This window comes from Varroa destructor, unplaced genomic scaffold (genome assembly GCF_002443255.2).
Source record: "Varroa destructor unplaced genomic scaffold, Vdes_3.0 BEIS01000003.1, whole genome shotgun sequence".
NCBI classification, from domain to species: Eukaryota; Metazoa; Arthropoda; class Arachnida; order Mesostigmata; family Varroidae; genus Varroa; species Varroa destructor.
Window position 1 is genome coordinate 14,226,280 of NW_019211456.1, and position 16,158 is coordinate 14,242,437.

General features: G+C 42.7%; 1 protein-coding gene and 1 long non-coding RNA gene across 11 annotated transcripts in view; one reads left to right on the plus strand and one right to left on the minus strand.

The window, feature by feature from the left end:
• Window positions 1–16,158, minus strand: part of LOC111246668 (uncharacterized) — a 231,408-nt gene that overhangs the window by 211,822 nt on the left and 3,428 nt on the right. For 8 of the 10 annotated variants that reach the window (XM_086982362.1, XM_086982361.1, XM_086982365.1 and 5 more), the window contains exon 1: window positions 8,487–10,277. The exons of 1 other annotated variant lie outside the window; for it this stretch is intronic. In XM_086982362.1, the coding sequence (XP_086838488.1) occupies window positions 8,487–8,508 (22 nt within the window). In that variant the 5' untranslated portion in view covers window positions 8,509–10,277. Of the gene's footprint in view, window positions 1–8,486; window positions 11,540–16,158 lie in introns of those variants that run through there. One more of the 10 variants, XM_022796634.2, reaches the window with a different exon arrangement.
• On the plus strand, window positions 11,617–13,918 carry LOC147756560 (uncharacterized). Its single transcript, XR_015322906.1, has 2 exons — window positions 11,617–11,723; window positions 12,335–13,918. It is a non-coding gene; the product is annotated as an uncharacterized LOC147756560 (long non-coding RNA).

The following is a 16,158-nucleotide window of genomic DNA, read 5'->3' on the forward strand; positions in this document are numbered from 1 at the left end:
TACTGTTGTTTTCTCGTCAAGTGGATTTACAAACAAAGAACCGAATTTTACGCACGTTTCGAGTCAAAACCTAAGGAATCAAACTGTTGAGTACCTTTATCCGGTATAGTTTGTAAGGCGATCAAGTATGGCTTGGGTATATTCTTATAGAAACAGGTTTTATTCAAAGTGTACAAAAGCGATAACAACTATCCAGTCGGTTGGGCCTGAAGTTGACTGAAACAATTCAGGTATCGCCTATCACAGATGCTATTACAGTTTACCTGTTATATTGTTTTATGTATAATGTCAATTATTTTTTATAGATTCACACGCCTCGTCTAGTCTAAAACACTAACGTAAATGTACCCCCCACCCTGTTGACATCTATTCCTTCGTAAGAAAAGAAACTTGTTGGTCCACTTACCAGAAGGATATTTTGATAATTAGTGGACAATAATAATATGCTTGTTGAATTTTATTAGAAATATTTTCTCTGTTATAATGGATAGCCCGGGTGACATAACAGCGGCCAGCAGAGTGGAAAAAGCATTTTTATTATCCTATTAAGCAAATTTCGTTAGGGCCAAGGGCGCTAAATTCGTAATAACCGTTCGTTTTGCTTATTCAACCGTCTTTATACTGAAAACTTACCTATTTAGCTATCCGTTTCAATCTTCAAGAGCAAGTATGCTATTTATTGCTTATTTGCCCTAAAAACACCTATTTATAGGCATATAAATTTCGTCAAAAAGCATTGCTCAGTAAATAGAATACATGAGCCGCTATGAGTGGCGAGGGGCAAATGTTGGCCGCGCACGCTCGCACCGCAACGCGGCTGTTCAGTATATGTGTGGCGGTCTGTACCATCTAGCTGCATAATGGTGACATTCATACGCAGCGGACTTCAACACGATTCAATTTCGAAGTCCATCGACCTGGGTGTCGACCGCCCCAGGGCGAGTTTTCTGCGCTGGGAGACAATGATTCAGCTATGAACGAACCACCATATATGTACACGCTTATATATTTATCAAAAGAACTTTTTTAGCTCGCACAACCCAATTTCTTGGTAAATCTATGGCGTCTGTAAACACGTTAAGAGCGCACGTACTTTGTTAGCTGTTTTGATTATCGTATCACCTGTGCTTCTTACCTTTTATAGCGTATATAAATAGCGTATTGAGGAATTGAACAACGTATGCTTTCCTATATTTCCGATACTAGCAATAAAGGAACATTTCGCCTTCTACTCTCAGTATTGCCGGTACATCGATACTGATCCTTAGGTACCCTACTCTAGATGCCCATTGGTAACTTCCAATGCTAATTGTGAAAGTAACTAACGCACTTAGTAAATATTTATTATGTATTATATTAATTATGTTGATGTAGCATTATTCTCCCAGTAATTTTATTCGTTTCAAATTCAAAAATAAATCACGCAAAAAAAAATTGCATGGAAAGTTACTTTTGAGATTTTCAAACTTTGGTTCATTTTTTTGCACAGGATTTAATGATTGGCTAAGCACCCCTTAACAACGAAATGCTTTATAAACGGACATAGGAACCCTCTTTTTTTTTTTTTTCTTCTAAAAGATACTTTTACCAATACATTGATGGAGGGAAAAAATATTCCTATTGATAATGCTACCGGTATGAGTCAAATAGAAAGACGCGCCACATTGATAAACGAACCAATGGCTCTTTAGTAACAAACTCATGTTATTCTTCGGAGCGAATCTACTACCGTTCAAGTCAGGTAAGGAAAAGGAAGACAAAAGATCTTTACCCAACGACTTCTTGATATCAACGTAGTTCGACGCACGACTTAAGCGAGTGTGTCAATACATTAACAAACTATTGTCGATCTATGCCATTAATTGTTGTCTTAGAGATCCGCGAATACAAATGAACGGGACGCCCTGTGATTACCTCGTACGTACGAAATGCTGCGTTGAAGAATGCTGCTCAGAACAAAGACGGAGCTAAACATATGGCAGAGCTAAGACTGTCAAGTTTGTCTGCTGTGGGCAAGTCTGATTGGATGCCCTTGGTAAATTGTTTCCTCAGCCGACAATCGTAATTTGACGAGTTTTCATTTCAATTACCTGTGTGCGAGCTATAAGGCAGCCTGACATTAATCATTTTCTCACTGAAAAAGTAAAACAAATTCCTTTTTTGTAAGAAATAAGCATACGCTTGTTTCAGGTGCTACTGGCTCCTGCACCACAGACCTTAACCTCGCTGAATTATTAAATAGTTTTGGATTTGTCTACAACGAGTATCTAATCTAAGTGGAATCAGATATTGTTGGACTGATGCAAGCAAACCACGGACGTATACAATAACCTATACGCCTCTAACCTTTTCTTCAATTTTACTTATGAGACCTCTTATTACCCTGATTAGCTTTTGAAAAACAAATATTTTTGCTACAGTTTGTCTAGATCTGGAACGGCGTGTATATGCTGGGTACTGCAGTGAAGAAACGCCATGAAGAAAGAGGATTTTTTTACCGGCCGACTTCTTGAAAATGTTCACGCTTAACGGTGCATGATCATTCTGATGATAAATACAGGAAATGCTTGCTCATATTGGACGATGGATAATGAAGAGCTAGGTTTACCAAGTTATCGTTTCAAATTTGCTACTTGCTATATAGGTTTCTTCAATATGTTTACCTGTTAATGTGAAGGGTATCATTAGGGCTAAGGTTTCTGTTGATTTTTTTTTTGCAAGCAGCTGAAATGGCATGGGTGACGGCAATTTATATAGATCCACAGGATGAACGGAGAACGATTGCATTTTTTCAGCCGAACAGCTTTCTTAGCTCTTTAAGAAACTAATATTCAAGCTTACCTGTAAACTGCTGTAGACTTTTGTTTTTCCCTGTGTTTCGAGTTTTACGCCCGATATCGCTGTTAGGCATTACTCACCGGACGGACGGCTGGCTCCCAGGATGAAACGAACCGCCTGCCTAGATTTCCTCTAATAATAATAATCCGTCTACACGTGGGTACGCCTTATACGTAAGGCTTTTGGCAAAGGTGCTTGGTTTTGAAAAAAAAGCAGACCTAACATTAACGGCTTATGACGAAAGGAATGAGGGAATCTTAGAATCCATCTTATCAGCAAAATCTCAAAGCAACTTGGTAATGTGCTTTTGATAATTTGGCTAATATTATCTATTTCTGTAAGCTGGATAAAATATGTGCCCACAAGCTTTGCCCAGGTGCAAGTAAGCATCAGGGAGCAAATTCAGTATTGAGATATTCATCGCGGATAATCCTGCAAAATGTAGTAAAACCTCTGTATTCAACACAATATCTCCTTGAATAAATTCATCGATTTATTGAAAATTTATTGACTCTATACCTGAGCCTATAAATAATGATGCTTTATTGTATGTTATAATTCTGCTTCAAATCCGGAAAGCTGCATATGACCTTAACTTCTGCTTCATGTACCGTCTACCTGAGCTTTACTAATCAGACAAACATATATACCATTTGAAACATAGGTCGCTTACAAGGAGCACTGTTTTTGACTTTGTACTGCGGCGCGGCATGCTGCCTTTAGTTCCTCTCATTTTCATAAATGAAACAAGTCGTTCATTTTCCCTGTTAATAAAGGAGAGGTTTGTATTGCGTCCCTTCCGTAGGATCAACTGGAACAAGCTAAAGAGGGCCGCTCATTCTTTACTCGTAGATCTTTTAAACGCCAACGACATACTGCATTAGGTTAATAAAAAGCTCCTGAGGCCTAACAACGTCAGCTATCAGTATTTTCGTTTCGACTAGATTAAGAAAAATGACACGATTCAAATGTCCAAGAAACATATGATGATAATTAGTCTTTGCTTACAACTGTCGACCATAAGCTCACTCAGTAATCTTCAAGTGAACGGGTTTTGCGACGGTGGCCACTGAGTAGGGATTGAGCAGATTATATGATCCGGTGCCAAGGATCTACAGTCCCTACAGTAAGCACTGACTATCAACTAATGATGAGAGCCTAAACAATGGCAAACCTCACTTTCTAAACAAATGCACTGTGAAATTTATTTGTGTTACTTTTGAGTCAAGGAAGCACTTCTAAATGACTGTAGTGTAGGTATTTCATAGATGCTAAGTTCGCGTCGCAATACCAGGACTTTGGTAGAATCTTTTCTGTTCACATCAATAGCGAAAATTATCTCCATATTCCTATAAAGTTTAAGGTGGCACAATTTAATACATGTATGCACTCAGAATTGCGATTTAAAAAATAACCCTGGACAAGTATAAGCTGCTGTGACAATCTGCTATTATCTTGTATCAGAGAAGCTTACCTCTCCGTGTTAATGATTCATTTAAGATCGCTAACATATACATAATCATCTGCACACACTCTGTACACATACCAACTACCTTCACGAACGTGTGGGAGGTTCGTAGTGAGTCAGCACCGCTGACACTGTTTGGTGTGTGCACGTTACAGCACGCCAGCGTGCTGTTCACTATATAGACATCGTCAAAGGCAGATGACAATAACGGCGATGGAAGCGGCCTTTTTAAGGAAATAACTCCAAGAATAGAGAAAGGCAAGCAGAGCCAAGGACCAACAAATATGAGGACCGTATTATTTGACCTAGCTTGTATGCGTATTGTACAACCTGAATGAGTTAAGCGACTGTTTCCGTGTACGTATATAGAATAGGAAAGGAAATGCTGAATTACCGTATCACATTGCTTCAACAATGTACCCTCAGTACCGTACCGTTGCCGACTACATTTTTTTTGCGCGCACATGCGTTCGTAGACCTCTCACAAATCTTTTCAATTTTTCTTGTTTCTCTATAGTTCACGAGCGTCTTTGCATATATTTCTTTCCAGTTATAGCGACCTAGGAAAGCTGGCCTAGAATAAAAGATACCAATTTTCTTTATCAGAGGATGATCCGCATACGCCACACATTGATACGCATAACCGTAAAGTGCCTCATACGCATGCAGCTCAGTGAGGACTTCACTGACCACCTGTAGACCACAGAAACCTACGGTAGAACCATCGTCGCCCGTCGTCGTGGGGCTCGCCCAGAGAAGGACCCGTAGCCACCTTACAGCTCAAAAGGGTCGGCCAGGCGGATAGGCGGTATAGGCAAACCTATGCCTATACCATGAGGGGTTCCTACACCGTGATATATAGCAAGCAAGGAACCTCGATAGAAATAACGGGAAGAGAACATGGCCTGCATACACACACACACTTCGTTCCGTACAGGATCGAACCAGTCCTAAAATGCATGGCTTAACAAACAGCAATAGAACCGGACGTAAAACTCAAGCATTTATTACGTGGAAACGGCGAAGAAAGGCTGGAGGGAAAGGGGAAGTGAGCGTCTGCTTACCACTAGCGCTAGTCTGGTTGACTGCTGCGGAAGAAGGGAAGACCTGTTGCGTCGTCACAAGGCAGGCAAGCAGACGAGCGGGCAAGCGTACGGACAGACCCTGTGCCTGACTCAAGCTGGACAAGCCGGGCTATACATATATGATCATATCGAAAGGCTGCCAATAGAGTGCGGACATCGATAGAGCTTCTCGGTACCAGCAAGAGCCACCCAGGGTAAGGGAGTATCGCATCGCCTAATGTTCACCAGGCCGGGCCGACAGTTCAGTGGCTTGCTTGGACCTTCCAAGCAGTGACCACAGCTAAAACTGAGGAGCTATTCAAGGGCGTCAGCAGACATTGACCCTCTTATGCGCGTATCTCTATTCGTATTTCTGCAATCCGGTCTGAGTAGCAAAAGGCCAAGGAGCAGAAGACCAGGAGGAAAGAAAGATAGTGTGGAAAAGGATATCTCCTAAAAGCTACCTTAAAGTTTCCTTATCGGTCTCGTTCTCTGGTACGGCTTCTGTTGACACTGTGGCCGTTGCTGTTCCTAGTCGAACCGCCTCATGGGTGAAATCTCGTGTCGTTTCCGCCCTACTTCTTTTCAGTTTTTTCGGTCACCGTCGAACACCGCAGGGACTCTTGTAAACCCGTTAACGTAAGCAGGAAAATCGCGTTGCTGGTAGTTTGTTGGGTTAGTTCTTACTTAGGAAGGAGGAGAGGTAGAGGTCTTCCTTAAGGTTAGACACGGAACAAGTACAACAGCTGAGTCGTGAGAAGTGCTCGTGATAACGGTAGTAGGTGAGTCGTCTCTAGTGGCTTGAATCCTTCTTGATAAGAAGGCGAACAGTCTCACGTCTGTCTTCGGCAGCCTACCAAGCATATCCTTGTAGAAGCAGGATTCGCTGCTGGTATTATTACAGCTGTTACCACCGCCCGGCAGGTTGATATATGACGTCCTCGGTCGGTGCTGTCTAGCGTCTAAATAAGACTAGTTCTGTTTCCTCTATTGACCGAACATAAACAGCGTTAGATTATAGGACGTGAAGAGGGAGCGCACCATCTTGTTCTCTTGGCGACTTGTTGTGCTTGCACGCCGTAAAAAGATACCTGAGATTTTTCTACTAGTTGTTTATTTCCCTTTCCTCTCTCTCGTTCACCTCTATTTTTCCACTTATCTTTGTTGTTTTGCCACTAAAAGAAACAGGTTGCAATGGTATCGCCATTACGATTACTGCTATTACTAGCCCTAGCGTAACCCCACACATGGATACACACTTAACTGAGGAGTAGAAAAAACTCTTTTGCTTTCTGTGCGGTAGAGCACACTTGCATACAGCCAAACCAGACTCTGTATGGGCTTGTGGACCTCTTAGTGTGTACATGTGAGTGCGCTCGTGCTGTCTACCGTATATGTCTGTAACCGCCTGCACACGCTATGCAGGCCAAACTAAACGAGGAAGATGATGCAGAGAGACAAAAATGGTGGGTCGAAATAGCGTAGCGACAACAGCGTAAAAAATAAGGATCGAGCGACTATGTACGAGGCCGCAGCTGTACGTATATGTATATTGCATGCATATAAGACGCCGACGGCCCGGCAGTGCCAACGACACAAATGCGACGGGTTAGTCGTTTCGTCAACAGGCAGCAGAGATATGAGCCTCATTCACGAGCAAGCGTAGCCTTGTACGAAACGAACAAACGAACGTATGTACATACGACCGTCTGCCTCTGACCGGATTACATGCACCATTTTTTCATATTAAAAATGACAAAGAATATAGCGTACAAACATTGTAACACAGTAAATATCAACCTGCCTGGACTGCCTATATAGGTTAGGCGACTGACTGACTGATTGACTTGGCATTTTGGCCTTTCTGTTCCCCATTTGCCTGCTCGGTCAGCCGTGTATCGCTGGCCGTATGCTACTAGTCCAGATTGTGTTTGTACAATGGGACTACGACTATATTATCAGTGTGCGAGCAAACGTAAATTATCAGCAGAAGTAGCACTTGCCAGAAAACAAGGGATCTGGTTGAGTACAAGCTGCAAGTCTTCTTTCTTCTTCGCGCTAACTTCGGCCTTTGCCTGCACACGGCGGCCGGCGGCAAAGCTGCGGAAGTGAGTTTCGCCCACAGTCATCGTTTCTCATTCTGTGCCCCTTGTCGCTTTGGTCGGCATACTTCGACACAACCATAGAGGGTCGTTGTTTACTGCCTGCCTCAGCTTTATCCGTCAGGTTTATCGCAAGTACCCTAAAGTTTCCTTTGAGACCGAGGTAATATTGTCGAAGTAAACAACTACGTATCAGAGGCAGAAAATGGTATGCATTTAAAGGGTACTGCTGCAGTTTGGAAATGCTGTTCAAAGCTCTAAATTCTCGTCGTTTAAGATTACGTGGCAAATACGGACACTTGCTACACCCAATGGAAAGTTTCGCATTACCTTTATTGAAACATTACCTAAAAAATAGCAGTATTAAGGCATCCTTGTGCTTTATGTCGACGCCGTATGTACACCACCTAGCACATATCACCAACAAGTGGCACGTGACCGATTGATAAGCATTTTATGTCAGGTGCGTCTGTTACACATATCCATACGTGGTTACGTTGTTAAACGCGTTACCAAAATGAACGTCTATGGAAGTCATCTACTTAATTATAATAGTGTTTTCTAATCTAGTATGGTTTCGTTTCGCTTTTTCCCCCATTAGGCCACCTGCATAAATCTGTATCTCACGCGAAAATCAGTCAAATAAAAATCATGTGTTTCAAAATGCAAGAGAACATTAGATTAACTGTGTTATTGAACCTCGTGAAGTAAAGATACGGTTTCTGGTACCAAACAGATGGCATTATTACCATTACTGATACAATTGTTACTATAATTATTGTTTTTATTTAATCGGGCCATAAAAGATGACCCGACAAGATGATGATGATGATGATGATGATGATGTCGAAATAGAGAAGTCTTCATCAAGAAAATCAATGCAATAACGTCTTTCGACACCGCATTTAGTGATTCTGTTGGCTGGCCAATTAAGCTACCCTTCCAACACGGCAATAGGACTTCGTTGTCTAATATAACGATTGCATTTAGCAACAGAGCAAACAGTTTACTTACCTGATAGTGCGGCCAACGCCATGATCAATTGTGTGGCCTATACGGTCCACTCATGTTCATCCCAACGCACTCACACATCAGCAGCATTGCCTGCCAAAGAACACTCGCGGCTGGTCAAGCAGCGTCGGCGCCAGCGGCATAACATTATCAAAATCGGCGGCGACAATAATAGCTTCAGATACTATCACGTTTACCAGGTACTACTCCTGCAGAAACCCGCTTGTCCATAGAAGTGCTGCTATCGTACCGACGATGGTAATGATGACGGCGGCGACACCGGCAGCGCGGGAACAACACTCAAGGAAACCGCTGTTTCCGCAGTAGTTGAAGTCGCATCAGTAATCGACGACCATCAAATGTGTTTGGCTGTTACCTTTTTCGTTGTGAACACTGCTGCTCTTGGTAGTTGATGTCGACAAAACTCCCCTAGGTGTTATGATAGCTATCATTCGGGAGCAGCTATAGTAGTTACGGTCATGGCGGCAGCAAGAGGCGTACAATTTCGGCACGGTAAACGAATTGCAAATTTTATTGCTTTTCCGTTTTGGGCGGCTGCAGCTATCAGCGAGCCTGTCACACATTGCTTGGTGCACTGTCATTCGTTGCGGTTCGCCTATCAGTATCGGCGTAAACGTCCGTAAGCGCATTCACGGCACTGCTCCTGCGCTGATTGCCCTAATACTCGTTATACACATACAGACGAACAGGCAGGCCAAGCACATACTCATATAGACCGTCCCGCGTACAAGCGGCACGCAAAAACAACAACAACAACAACGACGACGAAATAACAACAGCACGCACAACGCCTGTTACCTCAAATGAGATTAGCGATCCTATCGGCTTCGGCCCTCAAAATCAACCTTTAGTCAACTTGCACAATGTCAGTTGTCAGAGACTGACGAGAACTTCTTTTCAGACTGATGCAGTCTTTAACTCAAGGGTAAATTACATTAGCCTGTGGGTATGTCGTCGTCGCGTCTACGTCCGGGAGCGTCACACAATCCACAATAACTTCTCAACTTGTTCCAACCACCACAACACCTACTATTTGATTTTTTTCTCTTCACGCACTGAACTTCCTTTTCGACCGGCTCAATATTAAACACACTCACGCACAGAATCACAGAAGCCGAGGGATTCTTTCCAGCAGTTTCGCGCCACTTGACTGCTCCCGGCTTTAATCGGCGCGCTTTGCTCCGCCTACACAACGGTTGTAGCAGCCTCAGTAGTAAGTTACTCCGTTGTAACAAAACAAAGTTAGAAGAGTTTGTCAAGTTACTGGGGCTGAGTGAGCAAAAAGGTGAAGGTAGGTGAAAAATGGAAAGTTACAGCGACGTATCCCATATTGACAGTTGATATCCTTCAATGGTCACCAACGTGCAACTGTCAAGGACTCGTATGCACATACCTATATGCATGTGTAGTTTATGTAACACATGATATGAACGCTAAACTGCATTCTACGGCAAGTGAATACCACCTGCCCTAATGTTTGGTATGAGGCTACTGTTGCTGAAGGTAGCCGAATACAATGGCTAGCGGACAAACAGGCAGGCGTCCAGCGCGACAAAGCAATCAAGCAATGGCACTTCACTAAAATGAACGAAACCAACCGCACCACACTGTATGAGTACGCACGCACGCACGCACTGTAGTCCGATCGCTGCTTTGGCTCCCTACCGACTGATAAGGTGACGGTTGTTCCTAGCGTAGTGGGCCACAGTGGGGATTCACTATGCCCCCGTTGGCCGCGCTTGGGCCGCTGGGCCAGGCGGGCAACAAAGTGAGCGCAGCGCCGTCTCGTGGGGCCTGCGCATGCGCCATCTCGACCATCACCACTAGCGCAGCACACTAGGTTTTCGTTGTTGTGGGGACGGGCGTGCCCTGTCGTCGTGAGGACCAGCATGGCAGCAAGGGCCTCTCGTACCAAGTTGGACTGGCTAGGGACAGGGAAATGAAGGCTCTCTTCTTCTGCACTGCAAAGGCCGTGCTGCCAGAGAAGCGGAAGGCCGAACAGTCGGTTGGGCGGCCAAACGGCAGCGGTTGAGTGAGAGAGGAGTAATGGCTTGACGAGAGTACAGGTAGACGGGCAAACGTACCTCTCTCCACTCCCCCTAACGGTTTTCCCTGCGAAAGTGCCCCCGCATCTCTATAGACAGGCAAAACAGTGGGGATGCCGATGCTAGGTCGGGAAGACTGACACCCGTCTGCGGAATCGTCGGGCTAGTCACGGCTGCTACTGCTGATTATGGCCCTTGGTCCCTAGGCATGCGGGCTCTGCGCGATGCATACAGCAACGAAATAGGAGAGCAAAGGTGGGAAGCAAGGCAGCCCAGGCAGGAGCCGAAACAGAATAGGCAGCAGCAACACCACCACCTCAAAAGCGACGCCGCTATCGGCGCGCTTCAACCGCTGACTAACCGAGTGACGGACCCGCCGATCTGGGCCTAGCAGCGCCACAAGCGCATGGCTCCGGCAGTGGTATGGCTGCCGTGGTGGACATCTAACGGGAAGACGCCAGACCCGGATACTATCCTCAAGCTTGCAGCCAACGCAGTAAGAGTAGCAGTGGTTGTCGTCGCCGGTGGAGGCGGTCTCGTCGTTCTCATCAACGTCATATCCTTTCCGTGCACTGCATTGGCAGCAAGTGAGCCAACGGGCTTGCTCATTCGTTTACCTTGTACCTGAGTGCTCTACTGGCTGCTGCTTTCTTACTGTTTGCTTACTGCTGGCTTGCAGACTGGTCCAGTTAGAGACTGGCCTGAAGGCGGAGGGGGTCGGCACACTCTAAAAGGCAGACAGATAACTTGGCCATACCAGAGCTTTATGTCGCAAGCAGATGCAGCAACAGGAAAACGATAGTTCATGCCGCCCTACATGACCTGACGCCAGGTCTGGATAAGTTTAGATCAGCCTGGTCAAAGAAAGTCAAGGGTAAGCTTAGCTACTGACGGCTGTTGGTAGTAATTAGGCGGCAGGCGGCGAAGGCGGCAGGCGGCAGGCGGCGGAGGCGGCCTGTGAAGGCGGCTACGGCGGCATGGGTCACAGGTCTGGGGAAGATAAAAGAAGAGGGAGAGGGCTATAAACAACAGCCCACCTCGCTGTTGCGATATCCACGCTTTAAGAAGTAAGAGCAGCGCGAATGCATATAGCAGATCGCGACAACCGCTAAGATGGAGGTTCACCTGTGGCGTTCCTGTTGTTGGCCTTATATTGTCGAAAGCGAATATGAAGGTAAATGGTTATTTAAAGCATATAGCATAGATAAGGCTTTGTTGCGTCCGAATAAAACGCTGAAGCAAAGTGCGAGCAACTAATTTCGTTTTTAGCTATATGACTAGAAATTATTATACGAGAATTTCTATTTTGTGTCTTTAGCCTTTTAGTTTACATGGATCATCATCATCATCATCATCATCATCATCATCATTTATTACGACTTCAAATACTTGTAATCATATGAGTAATATAACGTCTAACATATACGCAAGCTTCTATCTGTCCTGCATTACGACTGTCGTGCAGTGAACGTCAGTTGGAAGAGATTATGCTTGGAAGGCCGCGTTTTTCAAATTCGGTTGCGAGTGACAGAGTGTTATCTCTGGAGTGTAATCTCTCAAACACAATACTGGACTGAAAATTGAAAACATTTATTCCATATATTTATAATATTTGATAAGTTAAAATCCATGATGGGTTAACTTTCCTCCAAAATCAAAGCTTTACAGAGGAACTATTGCGAATCATAGTGATCTCGACGCCGAAATTACCGCATTACCTGACATATCAAAATGGCTATCCGATTATCAAAAAATAATGGTTTGATATGAATCTGACGGTTTCAGACAATGTAGAACGCATTAGCTCCAACGTCCTGATTGACAGGACATTACAGGACGTGCGATCAACAGCAGATTGCGCAGTTAAGCGTGACATGGGCAACAGTTGGTTAAGACAGAACGAATCTTGCGTCGAGGAATCAGCGAATTCAGCAGAAAATTCGCCAAGACCTGTTATAATGCCTGGAGCAAAATGACTCTGAATACGCAAAGGAAACAGGTGAAGACGCGCTACAGCAGACGAAAGCGCGAGTATAGCCTTCCGAGAAGGAAGATACTACAATTTGAAGGACACAGAAAGACCTGCGGGCTATAGAAAAGAGTTTGGGAACCGGCACTAAAGCACTAGAGGGAACAAAGCAACCTATTATAGACAGGTGTGTTGTCTAGAAGAACAGATAAGCTAACCAGGAAGGTTGACGCTTGAAGGAAGTTGACGAACTTAAGAAGCAACGTAAAGAAGTCTCGAAATTGTTTGAAGTAGTTAATGTACTAGCCTTTCGACGGCCGCATTCTTATAGTGCCAACCAAAAATGCATATAGCTCCTTTGGTGATTTATTAGGTTGTTACATCGATTATGATTAGGCCATGTGATAACCGCTCTCCACAAGGGAGGAATGGTAACAGCGCGACGGTGAAAACGTAAAGCTGGTTGCTGACGTTTGAGCCGCGTTATTTCAAAATGAGCCATTGAGATGATATATATATATATATACGCAGACAAAAACAAGTAGTATATTTGCAACACGCAACATTTTTTAATGTTCTTCAAGGGCTCAAGCCTAGCCTGAAAAGAGTATTTGTTAACATGTGTACAGCCAGATTCTTACCAGCCGTAATCGTGACACATGTCTATGTATGCACGCATAGGGACGTGCATGCACGATAGTTAATATTGATGAAAATAATGAAATAACCAAGTGGAAGTTTATCGTGTGACACACTTTACAAGGCCGAAATAAAATAGAAATTCAACTAAAACGAATTTAAGCAAAGTTTAGAAGGTACAAACAACATGTAGTAAGGTGCATACTAACTAGTTAGGTCGACGGGCGCCGCCCGCGAACTGCCCATACGATGGAGTTGGAAAGAGCTCACTACGTAAAATTGGGCCAAGACTGCTTTCATTCATAACATACAGTTATCACAGTGATGTCGAAATTTTATAAAAATTAAAGTAAAATTTACCATCTAAATTTTACTTTGATTTTTATAAATTTACAAAATTTTAATACCACCAAAATTTACTTCTATCACCAACGGTGTCAGATACCGTATAGTGACTTATTTAACGTAAACTACCTTTGCTTACTTGAACATGCATCTAGCTTAAGTACTGACTCTAAGACGACGTCACAAACGTCCCTAAGACATTCATTAAGTTTACATAATTCCCGTGAAATACAAACGGTTCAACACCAAAGTGGAAATTAGGATACGCAATAGCATTATATTATAATAAACACTAGTCTGCAGATACTTAAGTAATTTTTGTACTGCAAATTTCTTAGAGTTTGAGAAATAAGAGCGTCATTTGAGGTACATGGAGTCATTTTATGAAAAGAAAAACAAATAAATAAGTTCTTGTGTCTACAGTTTTTTTTTTTCATTGGTATGTTAGGTATGACTGTTTTATATGGGCCATCAAACACGATAGTAGTATACTATTTATGGACGATAAATAAAGTTTAAGTAAAACATCGTCTACAGCTACTCGACCCGTGTGGTAGCCCTGTACGTATAGAATTACAGCCCAGTTAAGTAAGTTAATAAAATTATGCGTTTTTATGGACGGATACATACAGGATGGGGCATTTGCGTCCAGGCGCTGTCTTAGGTGTTGTCATTTAAACTGTATCTAAACACGAACAGATAGTTTGACAGAGCTTTTTGTATTTGCTAGAAGTGTCTAATTTGGCGACCATGTTTATTTACTACGACCATTATCCACCGAGATACAGTTTCGATTCCAAAGCCAAGCCATTAATAAGTCATCTTCAAAATATCCCTGCCGCAATCTGCTAAGTACTTTTTAAGCCGCGTGTCAAGCCGCTGTGATAGGTATAAACACGCCAAAATATTGCTCAGATAAACTACTTACAATAAATCTCAACGAAGTTATATTTTAAAAACAGGCCAAAAGTGCAAGGTTTCAGAATGGTCAAGAAGTTTTAAAAGTGCAGAGGGTATCAGAAAGACTGATGGTCGGAGCTTACCTAGGCGATCTTATTGGCAATTGATCTTCTCCTCTCCAAAATAGCCTTCAATTTTAAAAGTCTAGATGTATTAAAAACGGCGCTCCGAATTACTCTGATGAATCTTGAAAGTTCGGCAGTCTAAACGCTGTTGAAGATCTTCCGGTGTGTCTCGTATAAGTCTTCTTGAATTTTGTTGTAATGTAGTCTATTGACTTTGGTCAGATGTTTCTAATCTAGATATGGGTTTGTTTTGCTTCAAAGGATTATGTAATATTTGATCTTGATTCTAATTCTAAAAACGACGTTTATTGTTTTTCGCTGTGATAAGCTCGTTATTTTTGTTTTAGAATAGACCGGCATTCCTCCTGGACCAAAGGTAGCAGGTAATTCCATACTTACAGACAGCCCGTCAAAGGTTTTCCTATTTACATATTATAAAAATTATTTCGAAACAGGAACAGCAGGCTGATGCACTTGGCCATTTCTCTTGTAGACCGGATCCGTAGTGCACACTGGACACTACCCCGTACTATCTGGGTACTTTTTCCTATCTAAACTAAAAAGACTTCAGACCTGGCTTGGATTTCTGAACCTGATCTCGTTGCGGTTATTCTATTATCATATAGCACTGCTTGCGATACTCTGACCGGTACAGTTATGTTCTCGGTCTCGCTGAAACGTCCCTGTTTCACGTTTCCCACCACCTTGTTTCAGTAAATCCAATATTTTGTCCTACATATTTCTATTTAGTTACTCTGATATTTCACTATTTTATGCCAAACGGCAAGTTAAAGTTGAGTTTAAGTTAAAAAGAAAGATCTTTCCTGAAAAAAAATTCGACAGTTTGATAAACTTAGGAACTTACATGTTTGTTATATGTTCTATTGTATACACCAAATGTCTCTTAAAATTTGAACGGTTGCAAAAATAATTGTTCGAAAGTTGTTGTCTGCATCTGTTTCGCGAAAAGATTTTCCACCTGTCAACCCAAACCTTCTCGTCGGAACAAAGCTAAGCACAAAGTGCTCCGTTACAAGCCCAACGTTAGACAGTCCATAAAATATCTTTGCAAGAATATGTCATTAATTAAAAGGTACCGCCCCGATCGAGAAAGTATTGATGTGTACATAAACAAGAGAGTGTGCGACATTTTAGATAACTTAATTAGGAATAATTAATAAAAATAGGCAAAATAATGATGAATTTCTCACGTCACGTTTATTTTTTTCACTTGAGAAGGCAGTTGCTTAAAAACTTTTCATTATGGTCGGATGTCTGGCGGTAGCTACGTAAGACTTAGAGCCTGCCTTTTTTTTGAGTTTTGACTAAAACACTTATTAGGAAACGCCGAAGTAAGTTCACCTGTGTAGATCTATAATGTACCATTCTGCGATGCAAGCAAAATTCCCAGAGAAACAAAAAAATAATACATTTTTTGGTAAGGTCATCTGCTAGCGTCATAACTGATGATACTGACGAAAATGAGATATCTGGAATTTCCAGCAGGTGAAGACTACTTTTGCAGAAGGCGCTATAACCAACGGGTATTTCGAGAAGACAAAAGAAGCTTTGTAGACTAGACTAATCTTTTTTTTTTTTCTTTAATTAATACCAAAACTTGCTAACCTTAC